At 39.4% G+C, this 21,690-nt stretch overlaps 2 protein-coding genes, 1 long non-coding RNA gene and 1 pseudogene across 3 annotated transcripts in view; 3 read left to right on the forward strand and 1 right to left on the reverse strand.

The window, feature by feature from the left end:
* LOC127531635 (uncharacterized) overlaps positions 1–21,690 on the forward strand; it is a 99,933-nt gene that overhangs the window by 73,265 nt on the left and 4,978 nt on the right. The window lies entirely within an intron of this gene.
* The window catches only part of LOC127531641 (uncharacterized), a 27,759-nt gene continuing 6,069 nt past the window's right edge, over positions 1–21,690 (forward strand). The window contains 1 exon segment of the mRNA XM_051941357.1: positions 1–373. Within this exon segment, the coding sequence (XP_051797317.1) occupies positions 218–373 (156 nt within the window). The 5' untranslated portion in view covers positions 1–217.
* Positions 4,624–21,690, forward strand: part of LOC127531637 (amine sulfotransferase-like) — a 31,322-nt pseudogene continuing 14,255 nt past the window's right edge.
* LOC127531643 (uncharacterized) lies at positions 9,484–11,157 on the reverse strand. Its single transcript, XR_007938772.1, has 2 exons — positions 11,018–11,157; positions 9,484–9,596 (listed from the first exon to the last, which is right to left on the reverse strand). It is a non-coding gene; the product is annotated as an uncharacterized LOC127531643 (long non-coding RNA).

A 21,690-nucleotide genomic window follows, 5' to 3' on the forward strand; every position in this document is an offset into this window, starting at 1 on the left:
GAACGTTAAAGGGGGAAGTGTGGGCGTGGATTGTATATAAAACCCTCGCCATATAATCAGGTGCGCCTTATGTGTGTGTTAAATACAGTAATGGCACACATAACTGAGACTGCGCCTTTTGGTACAGTGCGCCTTTTGGTCGTGAAAATACGGTATACTGTCCATTGTTGGTTTAGCACTGATTCCTGTCACAGCGGGAGTTTCTTTGGCTCTGACAATGACCGGGGTTGGGCTGGGAATGGGCAGCACAGTCAACAGTGCTGTCACCACCATTACAGAGATCGGAGTAAATGCTGCGCAACAAAAGAAAGCTGGTGAAACCTTTGAGAGCTTCATGGAGGATGTGCAGAGTCTCCAGGAATGTCTGAAGAAGGTGGCCAATCAACCAGTCAGCAAAGTGGAAGCAAATGACGTAGATGTAGCTGTGGGAGTAGGTGTGGCACTGGCTAAAGTTGGTGCTAATGTTGGTGCTAACGTTGGTAAACTGGTGGCTCAGGAGGGGAAAGCCGTAAGTCGCATATCCATGTTGGCTACAGAAATCCCAGATATTGGTCAGGCAGCAGTCAAAGGGCCTATTGCTCTCTCCAGTGCACCCAGGGACAGCTCCTTTGTATTCAGTGGTCTCTTCCTTGGCATGGATATCTTCTTCATCTGCAAAGACAGCATCAGTCTGGCTAAAGGCAGCGAGAGTAAAGTCTCAAAGTTCATCAGAGCCAGAGCTGCTCTGTGGAGCTCAGAGATGGACTCATGGCAGAAGATCCATGACTCTCTGCACGAAGGCCAGCCGACATCAGAGAAAAACAAAGTTGCGCTGGAGACGCCATTTTATCCAAAGTTGAAGGCAAAGAGAGGAAAACAGAGATGGAAGTTCCCTCTGCTGAAATGGTTGAAACACTGAGAGAACAACAGTCTATAGTGTGATTCAGTATAAATCAACAGGCAGACAGCGCTGTATTAATACCATGATCATATGTAAAAACCATTAGATATAAATGAACCAGGTATGAAGATTAAACTCTTCTTCATCGTAGAATGAAATTTAAGCTGTTTATAGCTAATTATCATTTGTTCGGATTTTATGCAATTTTAGTAATTTTTTGGTTATTTCAGCAGTACATTTTTTGTTGACTGAATTTAACATTTTATGAAACCTCTTTCAACATATTTAGTAACAGATGAAAGCTCTGTCATACAGACTGAACCTAATGTGTAAATAATCAGAAACATAACATTAAGATGTTCATTCTAGAGGACTGATTACCGCCTTTTTAAATTCTGCCAAGTTCTTTCGATTTCTGCAATGTATCTGCAAATGTTTAACAAAAATTAAACATTTGTTTGGATTTTACTCTCGGATGTCATTTTTTGAAATATCTTTCTCAGACAATACAACCAAATTTTAAGTGGAATTAAGTCCTCTGTGACAGTAAACTGAACCATCTTTAATTCAATAGAGTTAAAGGGGGGGTTAAAAAGTGCGGAACAGTCCTTTGTAAGTTTGAAGGGAAGGAGATGAGGAGCTGAACATAGACTGTATATAAATATACATATATATTTACACTCAACAAAAACATAAATGCAACACTATTGTTTTTGCTCCCGTTTTTTATGAGATGAACTCAAAGATCTAAAACTTTTTCCATTGCTGAGATAATCCATCCCACCTCGCAGGTGTGCCATATCAAGATGCTGATTAGACACCATGATTAGTGCACAGGTGTGCCTTAGACTGCCCACAATAAAAGGCCACTCTGAAAGGTGCAGTTTTGTTTTATTGGGGGGGTCCACTCCTCTTCAATGCTGTGTCAAGTTGCTGGATATTGGCGGGAACTGGTACACGCTGTCGTCTACGCCGATCCAGAGCATCCCAAACATGCTCAATGGGTGACATGTCCGGTGAGTATGCTGGCCATGCAAGAACTGGGACGTTTTCAGCTTCCAAGAATTGTGTACAGATCATTGTAACATGGGGCCGTGCATTATCCTGCTGCAACATGAAGTGATGTTCTTGGATATATGGCACAACAATGGGCCTCAGGATCTCGTCACGGTATCTCTGTGCATTCAAAATGCCAACGATAAAATGTACCTGTGTTCTTCGTCCATAACAGACGCCTGCCCATACCATAACCCCACCGCCACCATGGGCCACTCCATCCACAACATTGACATCAGAAAACCGCTCACCCACACGACGCCACACACACTGTCTGCCATCTGCACTGAACAGTGTGAACCGGGATTCATCCGTGAAGACAACACCTTTTCAACGAGCCAGTCGCCATCGAATGTGAGCATTTGCCCACTCAAGTCGGTTACGACGTCGAACTGGAGTCAGGTCGAGACCCCGATGAGGACGATGAGCATGCAGATGAGCTTCCCTGAGACAGTTTCTGACAGTTTGTGCAGAACTTTTGGTTATGCAAACCGATTTTTTCAGCAGCTGTCTGAGTGGCTGGTCTCAGACCATCTTGGAGGTGAACATTCTGGTGTGGAGGTCCTGGACTGATGTGGTTACACGTGGTCTGCAGTTGTCAGGCTGGTTGGATGTACTGCCAAATTCTCTGAAACGCCTTTGGAGACGGCTTATGGTAGAGAAATGAACATTCAATACACGAGCAACAGCTCTGGTTGACATTCCTGCTGTCAACATGCCAACTCCACGCTCCCTCAAATCTTGCCACATCTGTGGCATTGTGCTGTGTGATAAAACTGCACCTTTCAGAGTGGCCTTTTATTGTGGGCAGTCTAAGGCACACCTGTGCACTAATCATGGTGTCTAATCAGCATCTTGATATGGCACACCTGTGAGGTGGGATGGATTATCTCAGCAAAGGACAAGTGCTCACGGTCACAGATTTAGACAGATTTGTGAACAATATTTGAGAGAAATGGTGATATTGTGTATGTGGAAAGATTTTAGATCTTTGAGTTCATCTCTAAAAATCGACCAAAAACAAAAGTGTTGCATTTATATTTTTGTTGAGTGTATATACAGTCTATGGAGCTGAATCAGAAACAGCTGTGAACTGTGGGAAGGGAGAAGCAACTCAAGTAGCATGGAGATGAACAAAAGAGGAGGACATATTGTAGGAAAAATAAGATTTAAAGTGAGAAGCAGCTGGATTTTCTGGTGAACCACGTGCTGCTGAAAGTGAGCTGATTCAAACCAGAGCTGGTCTGGATGATATCAACTTTCTACTGAGGTCAACTTTCCTGTCAGGCCCCTCACAGACTTCTACCTCTGGGTAAGATTTCTCCCAAACAGTTTCATCAATAAATCTTATGTACTCATTCCTGAATACTGAAAGTCTTTGAGCGAGGAAGGGGTATGCCTTCTAAAAAAAAAAAACGGGCAGCATAAAGCAGCCTCAACTATTTTTCATAGCAGATGATGAATGTCTTTCTTAATTTTGATATAAAGGCTCGTTATTCTGCTCTGCTGAAGTTTCACATTAAATTAAAAAAAAAATCCTTGACGATGAAGCTGCATTGATGGATTCTGTGTCATTGTATTACATCATTGATATTTGTAGTGAGGAAAGCTAACAGGCTGTCTCTTCAACTTGCTATAAAGTTTTATGATTATTCTAATGTCAAAATGACATTGGAATAAAATATGTATGAAATTAAAAGTCTGTTTGCAATCAAACCAGTTACATAAGATTCACTGTAAAATGACCTCTTACCTGTATCAGATGCTGGTAAAATAATTACTATAATCTCTGTGTCCTCAGATTACTTTATTGGGTGTAAAATGAACTATAACTATTGCATAAAGGCTCTTTATGCAAGTAATTAAAACCCTGTCTCTGTATGTCTGTCCTGTTGCTATTCCACAGTCTTACGCTACAGTACTTTGTACTTCACAGTTTATGTGACAGTTAAAACTTTTGAATCTATGTCCACTGAAGTCATGAAATGTTGAATCGCCCTGCTTTAGAATCAGAGGCTCACATCGTTCCTGTCTCATTTAAAAGAATAATGCTGATAGTAGTGATCTTCTCTGATGAATCTCTGCTCCCGTGGGTTAGCTCAGGTCACTGAATTTTACTTTCATTGACGAATGCCTAGTCAATGACTGCATTTCAGTGTGTTCTTGGGATATAAAGAGTAAACTCATGGTCAGAGAGCAGCAGATGGTAATTTCTGCTTTAAATCCTGTTTGGTTTAAATGAAGCTCTGTTGTTTGGCAGTAGTGGAGAGACACCAGTACATTTACTGAAGCTCATTTAAAAAAAAAAAAAACTACTTGTGCTTTACCTTTATCAGGGATGGGATCGGCAAGTTCTGATTCTAGCGGAAGGTTGTTGGGGGGGGCGCGCAGCGACTTCCAATCGCTGGGCCGTTTACAATCGTCGTTAACAAGCTATCGTTAACGTCGTTACCATCGTGCGGAGTATCAGGGACAATAAAGTGTTCAAACTTGTGAAATCGGCGTTCAAACAAATGAAATCTGCGGAAATCCGTGGTAAATTCCCATCCCTGAAAAAAGCGGAATTCCGCGAATTCGCGGAAAAATCACATCCCTGCTTTATATATCCCATCTTATTCTACTTTATATTACTACTGTATTGATATAACTGTATACAGTTTATGGTGTTTTCCAGCAGTTCTGCACTAGAGTCCAAAGTCCAACTGCTGTGAGGTTTTTAACTCCTCTGTTTGTTCTCTCTGCACTTTTTGTCCGTGTCCTTCAGAAGTAACATGGAGAAGATCTCTGACTATCTCTGCAGGTATAAAAACTACATCTTTACTGCTGGCATGACAACTGCAGAGCACATTGATTCTCTTCAGAGCTTTGAAATCAGAGACAGCGATGTCTTCTCGTCACTTACCCAAAATCAGGTCAGTGAGACTACTTCTGTTTATGCACTATTAGGGTCCGAGCACTAACAGTGCAAGGAACCTCTTGTAATGCAAGAGTTTTTTCGTCGTATTTGTTCTTATTCCGTTTGTTTTATCTTAACTTTGAAGCCATAAATGATTAATGAAAACATTGTTGGCAAACGCTTTCGCCCATCTTGCGCCGGTCCAAGAATTTCACCTCTAGCGGCACAATCACTGATCTATAATAGACTCATCCATTATTCCTAGCTGCGGTATTCAGGCGACCTGGCCTGCTTAGAACACTCTAATCGGATCTGGACTGAGACGTCGTCTTATACGGACCGGGACCTGTAATCAGTAAATTTAACGGGATTTTTAATTTGACTGGTCCCTTCTATTTTTGCGCAGCTTTTCCAGTGTTTCTGGTGGTATTCGTTATCAGCTCAGGAACACACAGACCAAGTAGGTATGAGTTCAGCCATCCCACGTGACGCTACTCAGCCAACGAAGTCTCTGCTTTGCAGCTGAGAGGGGAGGGACAGACTGTGGTCACATGATGTCCTTGTTTGGCTCAACATTCAGCTGAGAGGCAGCTTTCTCAACTATGAACATAATCAGAACTAAAAAAATCGTTCCAGACTCACCAATGAGCTCCAAATGTGGTTCAGAACGACCCTGACACCATTCAGACAACGATTCAAAATACTGCAGCTCAGTTCTCCCATTAAGCAGCAGGAATATAAGGGAAGTGATATACGACAGGAAAAAAATATCTAAAAGTGTTCAATTGTTTACATTTTTTGACATTTAGGTATTGTTAAAGATGTATATAAGTTGGTTCTGGTTGTTCAGTCATTATTTTTCAAGTTCTGCACTTTAGTTTAAGGTGTACGGTTCCATTAAAAGTTATTTATTAATAAATGTCAAAATGTTTTTGAACCATACTGAATTTATTTGATTTGATGCTCAGTTATTGGTTACATGCAGACACTAATAAAACTGCTAGGGTACATCAACGTATAGAACACTAATTCAAGTTAGACATTATGATGTTCCGGACATGTGTTTTAATACATTTTCTCTGACTGGACCTCTTTGAATTTTAGTGGCAGACCCCTGTATTAGAGTAACTGCATATGTGTGACCCAAAATGTCTCAATAGCACCACCTACTAATTTTCAAAAAGTAACTACTACTGGTCTGTTTTATTCTCTTTCTATTGGCTAGCAGTATGTTTCTATTTAAACTGACTCCCAGTATGTTTTAGTCTTGTCATATTGGTTCCCACTATGTTTCAGCCTCTTTACACTGGCTTCAATATATTTTGTCCTCTTTTTTTAAACAACAATTTACACTTCAGTATTTTTCTAAGACTTGTTTGTGTCATTTTGCTCCAGACAAGTCCATCTCAAACTTCTAAAGCACACTGTAACTCTTAAAAATGCTCAATGTTCACACATACCATTCCTAGAAACTTTGAGACGTAATCTTTGAAATTGATCAGCTACGTCTCGACGGTTTCACATTTGTGTCACAGCCCGATGTATGCCACACCTGGACGTGTGTGGCTGTGCGAGGAAACGTTCAACATTGCTTAAGGTTAGTCCTGGATAAAGTGATCAGCTGTATTGTTTACCTACCTTTACTCACAGGCACCATCTGGACTCAGCAGATCATCATCTCCATCTGTGAGTTGGCCGGGGGTCTTAATGAATATCCAAACAACATGGAGCAGATGCCCTGGCTGGAATACAGAGAGGATCGACCAGATTACGCCCTGCGACCTTCTCCTCGGCTCTTCGCCTCTCATCTGACCCCGATGCTGATGCCTCCTGGACTGAAGGAGAAGAAGGGAAAGGTCAGCACTTTATGGAATCTCAGTCCGGCGGCAAAAACATTGATATATTCAGTGTTAGTCCCAATTCTGGATTGATTGTGTGAAATAGAAGGAAACGGTCACAGAACAAAGTCCAGGCAGTGTGTTTAAAATTCTGCTTTTGCTCCAGCAACTGTCTAAAAACTGTACTGCATTGTTTAAGAATATTTCATGCCCGATATTTAATGTGTAAAGTGTCTTTTTCAGTTTTAATCATTACGTATGGTTCTGTGATGTTTTCATGAGAAGGTAAAAGAAGTCAAAAAGGGCTGCAAAAGTATACAAAGTGATAAAATATTTGACTTTCAGTTAAAAAAAACATGATAAAAAAAATCAAGGTATCATTAAAAAGTGAATTATTTCAGTTAAGTTTGGCACAGAGACTCGTCTAATTTCTGTTTTTACATCAGATCATCTATGTGATGCGGAACCCGAAGGACAACATCGTCTCGTATTACCACTTCAGCAAAGTCGTGACTGTACTCGAGAGTCCCAAGAACCTTGACGAGTTTTTAGAGCAGTACCTGACGGGAAACGGTGAGATATCTCTGTTCTACTACGTGCAAAATGATGAATGCAGAGTTCAGGGCTGATAAATTGTAACTGATCACCATTTGATCAGGAACAGAAAGATTAATAAAGTCTGGAATGTGCATATTTGGTGCATTTACTCAAGAAATATACCATTGTAGGGTACTTGCACAAAAATACAAGCACTGTATTTTACATTATAGTGAGTATTATATTTATTTCACACATTTATGTACTTTACAATTTAAGTAAAACAATGTTATATGGTTTTGTCTGCACTGGTCATGAGTTGTTAGCAGCTTCATCAAAGACACATTTTGCCTTTGAAACTATAACAGGTAAAATGATACAATATTTAAGTAGCAGAACTTTTGCTCTCCCATTAATCATCTCCCGACTTTCCAGATTTCTGTGATGACACAGTGGAGGGGCTCAGTTCTCAGGTTGGGCTCCAATGGACTAAAACACACAAATGTTTTTTTTTTTTTTTTAAAGGATCATATAGATGATGTTTTAGACCTTGAAATACTTGGAAAAAAAAAAAAGCACACCATAATTGAAGTAAAGGACAAGTAGCCAGAACTACCTCAAAGGTGGTTATCAGCACTTTGGCAGCTGGTATGCCTGTTTTTGTGTCTCTGGACAGAAGACATAACACAAGAGCATCACCACTGTGCAAGATGCAGTCACAGAACTTTACAGGTGTGTAGTTGGGGATAAATTCAAAGACAGGTGCATTCCAGTTCACAGGTACTGAGTAGTTATGTATCCAGAGATCATCTTTCAGTGAAGTCACACCAGCTAAGACAGCAATGAGCAAGTTTTGTGGCAACTTTTGCCAATTGTAAATAAAGATGATGAAAGTTTTTGAAATTGATTTCATGGTGACTATGAATGACAAGAAGTTTCAATTGTTGCTGCAGTTGTGCTGCTAGCATGACTGAAACTTTATGTAGGAGCAAAGCTACTTCGTTTTAAATGAAAATACAAACTCACTGGATGGTCTATGCTCTTCTACAGTCTTGGGATCTTCCTGGTTTGACCACATCAGGGTGTGGCATTCAAACAAAGACCAGTACAACATCCTTTTCCTCACCTATGAGGACATGATTTTGGTGAGATTTTTTTTCTCCTTCAGGTTGTTCATTTATAGTCAGCTATTTATCAGTTTAAGATTTTTTTTTTCTCTGTTGCTTTCTATTTCAGGACCTGAAGGGAGCAGTGCAGAAGATCTGCAGTTTCTTAGGGAAGAACCTGAGTGAAGCTGCCATCGAGCAGGTTGTGGAAAAATCTACATTTAAGAACATGAAGAAAGACTTGAAGGCCAACTACGAATTTTGCCAGAGGAGAAGCTGAATGGAAAATTCATGCGCAAAGGTAACGTGACTAAACTGCAGCTCCTGAGCAGAAGCATGTAGACAGATGTCAGGTTAACTATAGCTTTGATTACAGGTCAGATTGGCGACTGGAAAAACACGTTTACTGTGGAACAGAGCGAACGAGTCGACCGGCTGATTCAGGAGAGACTCGGTGATCTGAATCTGAAGTTGATCTGGGAGTGAACAGAGCAGTCGCAGCAGGGAAGAGGACGTTTGACTTCATGAATCTCACACTTCAGAACCTTTACAATGCAGGCATCACACTTGATTATGCTACTTTTTTAGCGTGAAATACTTATGAAGATGATAAGTTTAGCTGGACCTCCAGTGATCAACTTTCAGGTGCATACCGCCACCTACTGTGCTGGAGCATGTAGAGCAGGATCCAGGAGCTGATCGGCTGATTTTGATTGGCTACTCACCACTTTATTTTCCTCAAGGGTTGTTGAAGTCCAATGTTGATTCCAACGAGGACAAATCCTAGATGACATTACGAGTTGCACGTTTTCAATAGTTTCAAACGTACCCACGATTATTTGTGACCAAACATGCATGCAGTGAGATCTGCAGGAACTGTTGGTACTGCATGTGTTATTTGTCGAGTATAATCGCAGACATCAATAACTACTGGAAGCATGTAAAGTCAAAATCTAGAATTCTCCTTGTTTTAAACAACCAGCAACCCCTGAATGTGATGAAATTGTGAGCAACAAGGAAAAGCATCAACTATGCATTGAATCTGAAGCAAACTGCTGGATCCTGTTTTATGTACTCCTGTACAGTATGCAGCCAAAGCAACATTTAGACCAAACAGTTTCCTGTTTTCTTTGTTTGCCTTTCATCCATACAAAGAGCCTTTACAAGCAGTTGTCCAATCAAGTGTCTTTATTAACTGTCAAAAGGAATTTAATTGTGTTTCATGTGTACGTTGAAGGCTGCTTTGGTCACTGAAGCCGACTCCACACTTCAATTCTCTTCATCTGAAATGAGAACAGGGAAGAGAAACCGGTTTAGCAAACAGGAATAATGTGGAGCGGTACATAATGTTTGTACTCGGACTGGGACTTTAACACGTTAATTTTGATTAATTAATTACAGATAGCAGCTTGGACAAAAGCGTAAAGCCTTGTAACGTCCGTCTTCACACACTGGGACCAGGTTTTTGAGACCATGTGCTTAGACAAATAAATTTAAGCACTTAAACCATTTCTCCTGTGTATAATGGGAAACATTCCAACTTAAGTTTTAGTTTGAAAAGCTAAAGATCATTTAAAATTCCTGTGGATTTTTCATCCAAAGTTGATCAAGTCATTTTTTGCAAACAAATCAAACCTTTAATGCAAAATATGGGTAGCAGAGCAACAATGAAAATACATTTTATTGTTGCTATAGTTTGATGAATTTACTTGGATAGAATCATCAGTGTTTAAGAAATTATAAATAAACTATGGATGTCCTGCTTATGGGTTTGTTTTGTTCTCCAGTACAACACAACATCTCTTCTCCTGGACTATTTTATCTATAGACTCTATGATAAAAATCTGGAGACACCACTGGATAATAAAAGGTAAGTTGATAAGGATGGTAAATCCAGATGTCTGTCTTCCAATTGCCGAACCTTGAACAGTCCAGTACAACCAGCATGCCCGAACATGTTTATTACTGGGATAAATGTAGCAGATTGAGTTGAGAGGTGAGTCGGTGATGTCTTTAGCACAGCAAATCCCATCCTTTACCATCTTTATTTTATTTCTGCAGATAAAAGTGAGGCTCTAATAAGGACTTGAAAGCAGAATACATAGAGGGAAAGATGTCTCCAGCAAGGTAATGTTTGATGGTGTGTGCCTTTTGCAGAGCATTTAAGAACTTTGATAATTATTAAGGCATTTATTATTTCACATCTTTTACAAACAAATGTCAAACGGAGAGAAAACTTTACTGCGCTTAATATAGAACAGGTCAGATTAATGAGACTCACAAATATAGAATGTCATGTCGGCTTTGGAGGCTGCACAGTGGCTTGGTGGTTAGCACTTTTGCCTTCTGTGCATGTGTGGGTTTTCTCCAGGTACTCCGGCTTCCTCCCACAGTCCAACAACATGGTGAGGTTAATAGGTGATTCTAAATTGTCCATAGGTGTAAATGTAAGTGTGATTGTTTGTCTATATTTGTAGCCCTGTGATAGACTGGTGACCTGTCCAGGGTGTCCCCTTACCTTCATTCTAAGTCAGCTGGGATAGGACTCCAGCCCCCCCATGACCTAAATGAGAATTAAGCAGTGTATAGATGAATGGATAGATGGATGTAGGTTTTGACAAAATTGATGACAGAGAGACAAAGTTCACTCGGTTGCTTCTAGCTGTTTGTAGGAGTTTTTACTTTACTTTACTAATTTTAATACCTGCAGCATCAGACAGTAGCAGGATCCATATGAGCGTCTTTAAAGAGAGTCAGTTGCACGCTTTTATGCAGGTGGAACAGAAGCAACTTTAAGAATTTCAGAACACAAAGTCATGCTGTGTACTTCCGATCACCTCAGCTCACAAACTGCACAAAAGAAACAAATAATTAGTACTCCTGATTTTAGCAGTGCTGGTGACCAAACCAATATACACAATTAAAACACACACACGCACTCACTCACTCCACTCAACAGCTTTTAAAACACAGGTACAATATGAGGCATAATAATCCTGCATAGCCTGAGGTTTTTACATCAAAAGTATGATGCAGTAGCTCTAACACTTTGGCGATAAGCCTAATGAAAATACACGCCAACACAGTTCAAAAACAGCGAATTGTAGACACTAAAAAGAGAGCGTAACAAAGAGAGCCGAACGAAGAGCTGGCGAAAGGAGCCGCCACAGCAGGTTGTAGGCACCAAGCAAAGAGCCGAAACAACAGGGCCGAAATAAAGAGCCAGCGAACATAAAGAGCCGAAACAGCAGCCAGTCCAGGAACGATGGGGTCCAATGAACCACACGTTTGCTGCAACCCGGTTTGCGTGGCGCAGCGTAGCAGCAATGCAGGCGGAGGAGATCCAATGAAAACAGCAGCAAATGACTGCAGCAACACACAACAAAATCGGGGACCAGTTAACACATCAGATTATATAACACGGACCACGTAGCTTACCCTGTCGTCACAGAAGCACCCACGGCACGCTGAACGGAGCGACCCGTCTCCCAGCGTCACTTAACAAAGTAAAGCAGGCTGTCACTGAATGCGCCAGCACATCACATAAAGATGGAAGGGGAAACCCCATTACCTGTACCAGCGTATTATGTAGCGTCCCGATTGGATCACGCCAGATGCCAGCCCGGCTCGGCTTGCAGTTACCACCACGGGGAGAGCTCAAGGAAAGCATGAAGAATGAGTGAAGCCACCCAGCCTGTGTATATATGATATATGGGCAGTGGCGCAGGGGGGGGGGGCGATGCCGCCCCCGCTGTCAACAAGCGACGATTGAAATAGCGCAGTGCCACACAGTGGCGAGGAGGGAGAAACCATGCCGGCCACACTGTGTCCGAAATCGTATACTAACGTACTACTCATACTAAATGTGACGTCAAAATAAGTATGTAGTGCGTTCACACTGGATAGTATGAATAGATTGGCGTACGCGAGAAATACCCGGATGTATGCTATATCCGGAAAAATTTTAAGTTTTTTTTTTTTTAATTTATTTTATTGTTGCATATTTCAAAAAACAAACATTAAGGCACCATTTACATTGAAATCACAACAGTCAAGTTATTGATAGTCAAAAAATGAGGTAATGATAATAATAATAAATTGAAAAAAAAATAAAATAAAAAAAATAAAAATAAATAAATAAAACAAAAAGGAAACCACAACTGGGGGATCATACCAAGTCAAATTTCGAGAAAAATTCTTCAAGAGAATATGCTTGTTTTTGTTCAATTTGTTTCAGAGATTTGGCAAAAAGACTGAGCTCATTCCTCCAGTGAATGACTGTAGGTTTGGTTTTAAAAAACCTGCATTTATGAATAAAATGTTTGCACAGGATTAATAGAATGTTTACACCATTATCTGTCTTTTTATCTTTCAAATTAATTCCAAATTTAATTTCTTTAAACGTTAAAACAGGAATCTGTATCCCCTTGGAGTAAAGCCAAGTCTTAAAGTTTTGCCAAAAACCTTGAATTATATGACAAGAAAAAAAAAGATGTTCCAAATCTTCACTTTCAGTGTTACAGAATATACAATTGCCAGTGTCTATTTTAAACTTATGTTTAAGAAATTCTTTTGAGGGGTAAATATTGTTTAGGATTTTAAATTGAATTTCTTTTGCTTTAGACGGAATTGGGAAAAAGAGATATTTTCTTCTTATCTTTATTATTTCTTCTCTTTTGAAATCTCTTAGAATATAATTTCTTCTTACTGGATTAGGAAAACAGGTATTCAGCAAAGAATTTCTTAAACATTTGTTGGTAAATTTGAGAGAACAAAAATCTTTACCATCTATTAAGAGTTGTCTCATTTTGGGGGAAACCTTTGAGTGACATATATCCTGCTTAACCATAGATTTAAGCGGTACAGGGATCGCTTTTAGTATTTGATTGTATCTTCTTTTGGAACAAAGGACTTGAAATTTATTGCAGAACTCAGTATGTTGTAAAGTATCACCTCTTTCATTCAAAAAATGGGCAACCGCCCATACATCCTTTGAAAACCATTCTTCCATAAAAACAGATTTTCTATTAATAGTTATGTATCTATTGTTCCAAATTGGGGAATTATGTGGCGTGAAATTATGCTTGAAGATCAATTTCCAGTAAATAAGGACCTGTTGATGAAAGTCAGAGAGTTTCACTGGCAGCTTACTCAATTCAAAATCTGATTTTAGTACCAAATTAATACCTCCAAGTTGATTAAAGATTAAGTTTGGAATATAATACCAAATGGATTGAACACTGTTAAGCCAGGACCTTAGCCAATTAAGCTTCAATATACCATTCATATTGTCAAAATCAATGGCACCTCCTCCCCCTTCTTCAAAGGATTTAATCATATCGTCTTTGCTTAAATAATGATATTTATTTCTCCATATAAATTTGAAGTTTATGCAATCAATTGCTTTTATCATTTTGTATGACATGGGGAAGGAATATGCCGGGTATATTAATCTAGAAAGGCCATCCGTCTTGGTTAACAATATTCGACCAAAGATAGAGATATCTCTTTGCAACCATCTGTTCAACATCAGTTTACATTTCTCGATATTATCCCATATGTTTATCTTGTCCGAGATATCTCTATCTTTAGTTATTACTATCCCCAGATATTTAATCTCCTTCTTAATTTTGATGTTATATAATGACTGCAGGTGATTCTCTCCCAGACTAAACAGTTGACATTTATTTAAATTTAGTTGTAGCCCAGAGGCTTGTGAGAAATGTGTAGTTGTTTGCAAAGCTAATGGAATTTGATCTGCATTTTCAAGAAAAGAGTGGTATCGTCAAGCCAGCTTACTTATAATTAATTGTTTATTCCATAATGTTAATCCCTTCAATTTCACTATTCTTGATCAGAATAGGACAAAATCTCTGCAACCATTATAAACAGAAGGGAGAGCTTCTGCAGCCTTGTCGAATGCCCTTTTTATGTCAAATCTATTGCAAGTACCATGACCAAGGAACTGAGCTATTTATATCACAGTATACATATGAATTGTGTTTCTGAATTTTTCACCAAAGCCCAAAATGAGAAAGAGTATGTAAATGAAAGGATGTTCTACCGAATCAAATGCCTTATAGAATCTAAAAAAAGATAAAGCTATTTTCGTCGATCAGATCCTTGTAATCAACCAGGTCCAAACTAATCTAATGTTGTTATGAATGAGTCTGTTTTCAGAAATCCTGATTGTGTCTCGCTAATTATGTCTGAGACTCCATCCTTAAGTCTAGCTGCAATGGAGCCAGAGAAATTTTGTAGTCAGTGTTTAGTAAAGTTATGGGTCTTAAGTTGTCCAGTTGGCGTTTATCTTTACCAGCTTTAGGAATAAGTGTAATCAACCTTGTTTCATGCTTGTCGTAAGTACTTTCTTGTTTATACATTCTGTTAGAGCTTTAAATAATATTTCTCTCACATCATTCCAGAAGAATTTGTAAAGTTGACTGTTAGACCATCAGTTCCTGGGGATTTATTTAATGTCATTTTCTTTATTGAAGCATCAAGTTCCTCAATCGTCAGATCTGATTCACAGAGATCATGAAATGATCTTTTATTTGGGAATCAGGTGAGCTATTTTGTCAAAAAAATATCACAATTTGTACCGGAAAATTGAGATGAGTATAGTTTTGAGTAAATTGAAAACTTCATTTTCTATTGACTTGTGATCTGCACATTCTTTTCCCTCGATTAAAAGACAAGAGATAGAGTTCTTTTTTTGTCTACTTTTTTCCAGATTGAAAAAATACGAGGAGTTTTTTCTCCTTCCTCAATCCATTTGCACGCGATCTAACAAATGCGCCTTGTGCTCGATTAAGATATAATCGATCTAATTAGTCTGTAGTCCATGAGTCTATTTTTTTCTTGGGCAGTAAGCTCATTTTTACTACAACACTGATTAATTTCTTGTAAAAGATTACTTTCATACTCTTTTGTTTCCGTTTTAGATTCTTACTAACTGGACACTATACTCTCTAATTCTAAATTTAATGAATTCCCATTTATTAATATAGCCTACAATAGCTTCATCGTTTACCACATTTGTAATAATGTCTCTAACTATTTTACAGTACTCCTCATTTTGGAGCAGTTTGGCATTGAACTTCCAGTAGCTTCTTTTGTTTATTTTCCTAGTAGTGGGTTCTAAATGTAACTCAATAAAGCAGTGATCTGAAAGAGGAGCAATTGAGATTGTCGTCTTTGAGGTAAGATGTAAAATGATATCACTTCCTAACCAATAGTCAATTCTAGATTTGCATGTACCGTTGGGTTTAAACCATGAAAAATTAACAGCTCCTGGGTTCATTACTCTCCAAATATCCGTTAAATTATTGTTAGTAATGAAGTCATTCATTATAAGATTATTCTGGGATCTACCAGCTCTTGGGGGCCACCTATCCCTCCATTCATCTGGGGTCATATTCCAGTCACCTCCTGTCAAAATGTGGTCAGGGGTATTTACCTTTCAGATCTACATAATATTTGTAACACTTCCTAGCTATTGTTCTGTTTTGATACTGTCATTGTTAACTATCCATATACATTTAACATAATGAGAAACAAAACCTTCAATTTTTGTCACCACAGCCAGCCAGTGCGCCTTTGTTATCATTCCGATGGGTCAATTTCTCCGGGAAAGTTTATTGAAGCAAATAGCCACGCCACCAATCTTGCAGTGGCCATGGCTAACAGGCTCTTATCGTCCCATTGATTGGAAAATTTGAAGTATGCACATATGTCGCTACCCGATCCCCCGGAAACCTGATTTGTACTGCGGACGTAGTCCGCAAATTACGTCACTTCCGCTACTCCCCGAAAAAAAAAGAATTTTTTGTCAATTACTTAATGATTCAAAATTAATAGGGTTAAGCTAGTAGTAGGAACCTTAGTAGTAAAAACCTGGGCGCCAATCCTCCTCACTACAGCGATCTGCTTCTGTCAGAGGAATCACTCCGTTAAACTGCGCCAAGTGAGCCCCTGGGCGTTGCGCGGCTATTCTGCGTAATACCGTAATGTTATCACAGGCGCTGGGCAGCCAGGCTGACAGACGTCCGCTGCAAATACATGCCGTTATTCAGATTTTGACTTTCAATATCTTCAAATCCTGAGGCGGTGACAAAGATCTATTGTTTAATTGTTATCGAAGCTGTGGGGTAAGGAGGGTAGGGCTGTTGTTGTCAATTTTTATAATCCATGTAAAAGTTATCACTGGAAGGATTGAAGTTATTCATGAATTATCTTGAGGGTAATTATCTTGCTGTGGTGACTTTAATGCTACACAGTAACACTGTGGGGGGGTCCCGTAATGATGAGAATGGTGCAAGTGGGTTGAGGAGATGGGATTGATTAAAAGAGTCCTTGTTTGCCTGAATGATGGAAGTGGAACAAGGTGTGGATTTTAAAAGAGGAACAGAGTCAGCTATTGACTTGAACTTTAGTGTCTGAAAATATTGCTGGGATTTGTAGTTGGAAAAGTTGGATAGAGAGACAACTATAGGGAGGACCACATCCGCCCATTAAGTATAGAGGTGGGTGTAAATATTGAGAATGTGGATATAGGGGGAGTGAGGAGGTGGTGTTATAAAGACATAGATTGGAATAGGTTTATGATATTGTGTGACAAGGAAATGGAATGTATTAATGTGCAATCTACTGTTAATGATTATAATTTGTCCTTTTGCAGGGCAATTGTAAGAGCAGCAGAAAAGACGATTAAAAGGAAGGAAGGCAGGCGCAAGGGGAAGATTGTGCCTTGGTGGTCTGAAGATTGTAGTACTGTTATTTGAGAAAGGAATAAAGCTTATAAGAGTCTTAAAAGAAATCTGTCTTATCAAAATTATATTGAATTCAAAAGGAAGGAAGCAGAGGCAAGGAAAGTAATTAAAGGGACTAAAGAGCTTATTGGAGAGAATATTGTGGGAAGTTGGGTAGGCAGACACCTATAAGCCAAGTATGGGGAACAATTAAAGAATGTCAGGAATTTATAAAAGTTATAACTACCCAGTAATGAAAAATGGTGAGCAGACGGTTGTTAGAAATTCAGATAAAGCAGAGCTGTTAGCTAAACATTTTGTAAAAGTTCATAGCAGTAGTAATCTAAGTTTAGAGGAGAAGAGAGCAAGAGAGGAGACTGTGGGGAGTCATATTAATATGTTTGAGAATGTAGGGGGCACTGATAGTGTGATTAATACAGAATTCACAATGAAGGAGCTAAATGACGCGTTAAGCAAGTGTGGTAAAACAACTCCTGGGAAAGATGAAGTTAGTTACAGTATGCTAAAGAATCTTAGTGGTAAATGTAAGAATTTTTTGCTTGTTCTGTATAATAAAGTGTGGATAGAGGGCTATTTGCCTGAAAAATGGAAGGAAGCTGTAGTTATACCAATCTGTAAGCCAGGTAAGGATCCTTGTTTAGCTGAGAGTTATAGGCCTATTGCACTGACCTCCTATGTGGGTAAATTGATGGAGAAAATGGTCAATGACAGACTTTGTTACTTTTAGAAAAGTATGAGTTACTTAAAAACCATCAGTATGGGTTTAGGAAGGGGAGGGGTACTTTGGATCCTGTGGTTATTTTGGAACATGAAATTAGGAAGGCCCAAGTGAATAAGGAGAGTGTGATTGCTATTTTCTTTGATGTGGAGAAAGCATATGATATGATGTGGAGGGAGGGGCTAATCATAAGGTTGCATCAGATGGGAATCCGTGGGAAGATGTTGGGATGGGTGAAAAGTTTTTAAGTGAAAGAAAAATTTTAGTGCGAGTGGGGAAAGATTTTAGTGCTAAGTATGATGTAGAAAAAGGCACACCTCAAGGTAGTGTAGTAAGCCCTGTGCTATTTAGTGTTATGATAAATGAAATATTTTGTAATGTTGAAGGTTATGTAGGATGTTCTCTTTTTGCAGATGATGGAGTAATGTGGAAAAGGGGTAAAAATATTAATTTTATTGTGAGTAAAATGCAGCAAGCTATACACAAAGTGGAGGAATGGACTATAAGGTGGGGTTTTAGATTTTCTGTCAGTAAGACAAAAACAATGTTTTTTACACGAAAAAAGGTTGATCAAGTAAATGTTAAACTGTATGGGGTGAATTTAGAAAAAGTAAGTGAATTTAAGTATTTGGGTATATGGTTTGATCCAAGGCTAACATGGGTGTTGCACATTAGTAAAGTGGTGGAAAAATGTAAGAAGGTGACAAATATTATGAGATGTTTGAGGGGTCGGGACTGGGGAGCTAGCCGGAATTGTCTTAAAGCAATTTATATTGCTATGGTCAGATCAGTGATAGATTATGGTTGTGTAGTTTACAGTTCAGCTGCCAAGACCAACCTGAAAAAGTTGGAAGTTGTTCAGAGTCTTGCATTGAGGTTATGCTGTGGAGCAATGAAAACAACCCCAGTAGATGCCATTCAAGTGGAGATGGGAGAGATGCCATTAGATTTTAGAAGGATGCAATTAGCTCTGACTTACTGGGCTAACTTACAGGGACATAGACAAAGTCATCCGGTGTTGAATGTGTTGCAGCCAAGTCAGGAAAAAGAGAAGGTGCAGATTAATAGCTTTGGATGGGTAATAGAAAGCATGACACAAGAGTCCGGAATAGATCAACTTGAAATAAGTCAAACGGTTTCAATTTCTCTTACTCCTCCATGGTTACTGACAGAAATAAAGGTGGATCTAAGCTTATTGGAAAAGAAGTGTAATAGTGGTTCTGTTAATGGGTATATTTCTTATGTTTATTCAAATGATTTGGTAATTTATACTGATGCGTCAAGGTCACTTACAGGTCAGGTTGGAGTGTCCTTTGTTATTCCTGAACTAGGCATTGCTATTAATAAAAGAACAAGCGACAAGTTATCAGTGTACACCGGGGAATTGGCAGCAATATTGCTGGCATTAAACTGGACAGAGGATAATGGAAAAGAAAGAACTGTGATTGCAACTGACTCCAGCAGTGCAGCAATAAGTGTTAAAAATTTGAAATCTGAGGCAAGACAAGATATTATATGTGAAATTGGTCAAGTTAGTTATAGGCTAGGGAGACAAGACAAGCAAGTTATTATTTTGTGGGTTCCGGCACATATAGGAGTGGATGGAAATGAGTTAGCAGACAAGTATGCAAAAGAGGGGCTGCTAAAAATGTAATTGACTTTCCCATGAAGTATAGTAGATCTGAAGTTAAAACAATAGTTAAAGAACGAATGAAGAAGAAATGGCAGAGACAATGGGATACCTGCTTGAAAGGTCGCTTTTATTACTCCATTCAAAGAAGTGTAGAGGGGAATTTAGGAGAACACAGCTGTTTAGGCCGGAAAGAGGAGGATGTCTTGTCACGATTAAGACTCGGGCACACAGGGCTGAATAGCACTCTGAGAATTATTGGAAAGCATAATACAGGGGAATGTGAATGCTGTAGAGTGGAGGAGAATGTTGAACATGTATTGATTTATTGCCCCAAGTTTCAGCAGCAGAGAAGAGTATTCAAGAGGAAAGTCTGTGATAGTAAAATTAAATTCGAGGTCAGGGAAATTTTGAGTAATTTATCTTTGAAACATGTTGCCAGAGCATTGCTTTTATTTATGGAAAGAACAGGTTTAAGAGAGGGGGTTTAAGGGCTGCTGGGGCCTTCCTGCCCCACACTCCATTCCAGAAGGTGGCGGTAATGCACCTAAAGTTGCGTGGCAACTGCCATTAAACAAAAAGAAGTAGAAGAAGACATGTGGCCGGACCGCGGCGATTTTTATTTTATTTTATGTGGTTAAGTAGTCATCCTAATCACCCCACAGATTTGAGAAATAGGCGTTTTCTGACCAACGTTTTAAATTTGTCAGACGCCTCACAACGTGCTACTGAATGCTAGCAGCTAGTTGCAGCAGCTCGCTTTGCATACAGAACAAGTAGCAGCTACCTCGAGTAGCCTGCAGCTACAACTGAAACGATTCGCATAATCTGGCTAATAACTGCATGAGGAGTGCCGGCTTGAAATTGCCACATTAATTATGCGACTGTTTGTTAGCGTAAAATCGACCTGAAGCCGGCATTCAGCCGAGATATTTGATAGCCGTACTTCCGGTTTTTGTCGTCGGAGGTTTGAAATGCATTATGGGAAACGGAGTAGTATACTACAGTGTGAACGGTCGGCATTCTAATCATACTTATAGTACGTAGTATACAGTATATACTCATTGAGAATGTAGTACGTTAGTATGCCATTTCGGACAGGTATAGTGGAGTAATGGCATGTGTTGCAGAGACTGGAGTCACACTCCCTTTGTATTTGTGTTGTAATCTGAGCTGCTCTGTTCACACTGCATGTGAGCTCCTCCCTTTGAACCTGTTGACCCTCCATTGCCTTAATAGAGTGACCTACCATACTGCAGGGGCGTCACCGACCTAATACTGTACTGGGGCACACCTGGGGCACAAAGCATTCATGAGAGTGCGCAAAGTGTGCGAGAAAAAAAACATTCAGCACTTATTCACATAAAAAACCTAAATAGTTCTTTAAACCATTCAGTAATATCAGATTATGTTGTTGTCTAGATCTTTGATTAACCATCTGAAATGTACTGCGGTAATGCATTTGGCCTACTTGTGCACTTTACTCTCGACTTCTAAACCATTACTGATAAATGCAAATAGGAAGAGCAATGAATCTTTTTGAAATATTTATTTCAGTAAACATCTGCAAATTGAACATTTACAAATGTAAAAAAAATAAAATAAAATAAAGCACCCCAAAATCTCTGGGTTCTTTTATTTCCACAGTAGAAGAATAAATGAATAACTGTTGTGTGTCACTTCAGGCAATCATTTTTTGGGGAGTAAACTGTAACGTCTTGTTATCATTTTTGCAACGTGGTCAATCACTTGTCTGTGGCTTAACTTGGAAAGTTCCTCACTCTCCACTGACATGGTGGCAAGATGGTGAAGCCTATCCTGCCCCATTGTGCTTCTCAGCCAAGTGTGGAGCCGTCTCAGCACACTGAACGTCCGTTCACAAGTGCAGCTGGACACTGGGATGGTCAGAGCTATCTGAATGACCTGTGTCAAGGTTGGGAACATGACTTGATCCAGCAAGCTGAAAACACATTGCATGTCTGTGATTGGAAGGCTCTCCCACTATTATTTACAGGTGATATATATACAGGAAAAGACCTTGAGCTGCTGCTGTTAAACAGTCTGACAGCAGCAGGTTTGAATGACCTGTGGTAGTGCTCCCTCCTTGATGGTGGCGGCAGTAGTTAGTTAGTCTGCTACTGAAGGAGCTGCTCAAAGCTCCTTCAGTGTGGTGGAGGGTGTGAGAGGCGTTGTGAATAACGTTAGCTAACTTAGCACAACTTAAGACAGACTTATGTTGCCAAGCTAGCTAGGACTTC

This window comes from Acanthochromis polyacanthus, chromosome 21 (assembly GCF_021347895.1).
Source record: "Acanthochromis polyacanthus isolate Apoly-LR-REF ecotype Palm Island chromosome 21, KAUST_Apoly_ChrSc, whole genome shotgun sequence".
Classification (NCBI taxonomy): domain Eukaryota; kingdom Metazoa; phylum Chordata; class Actinopteri; family Pomacentridae; genus Acanthochromis; species Acanthochromis polyacanthus.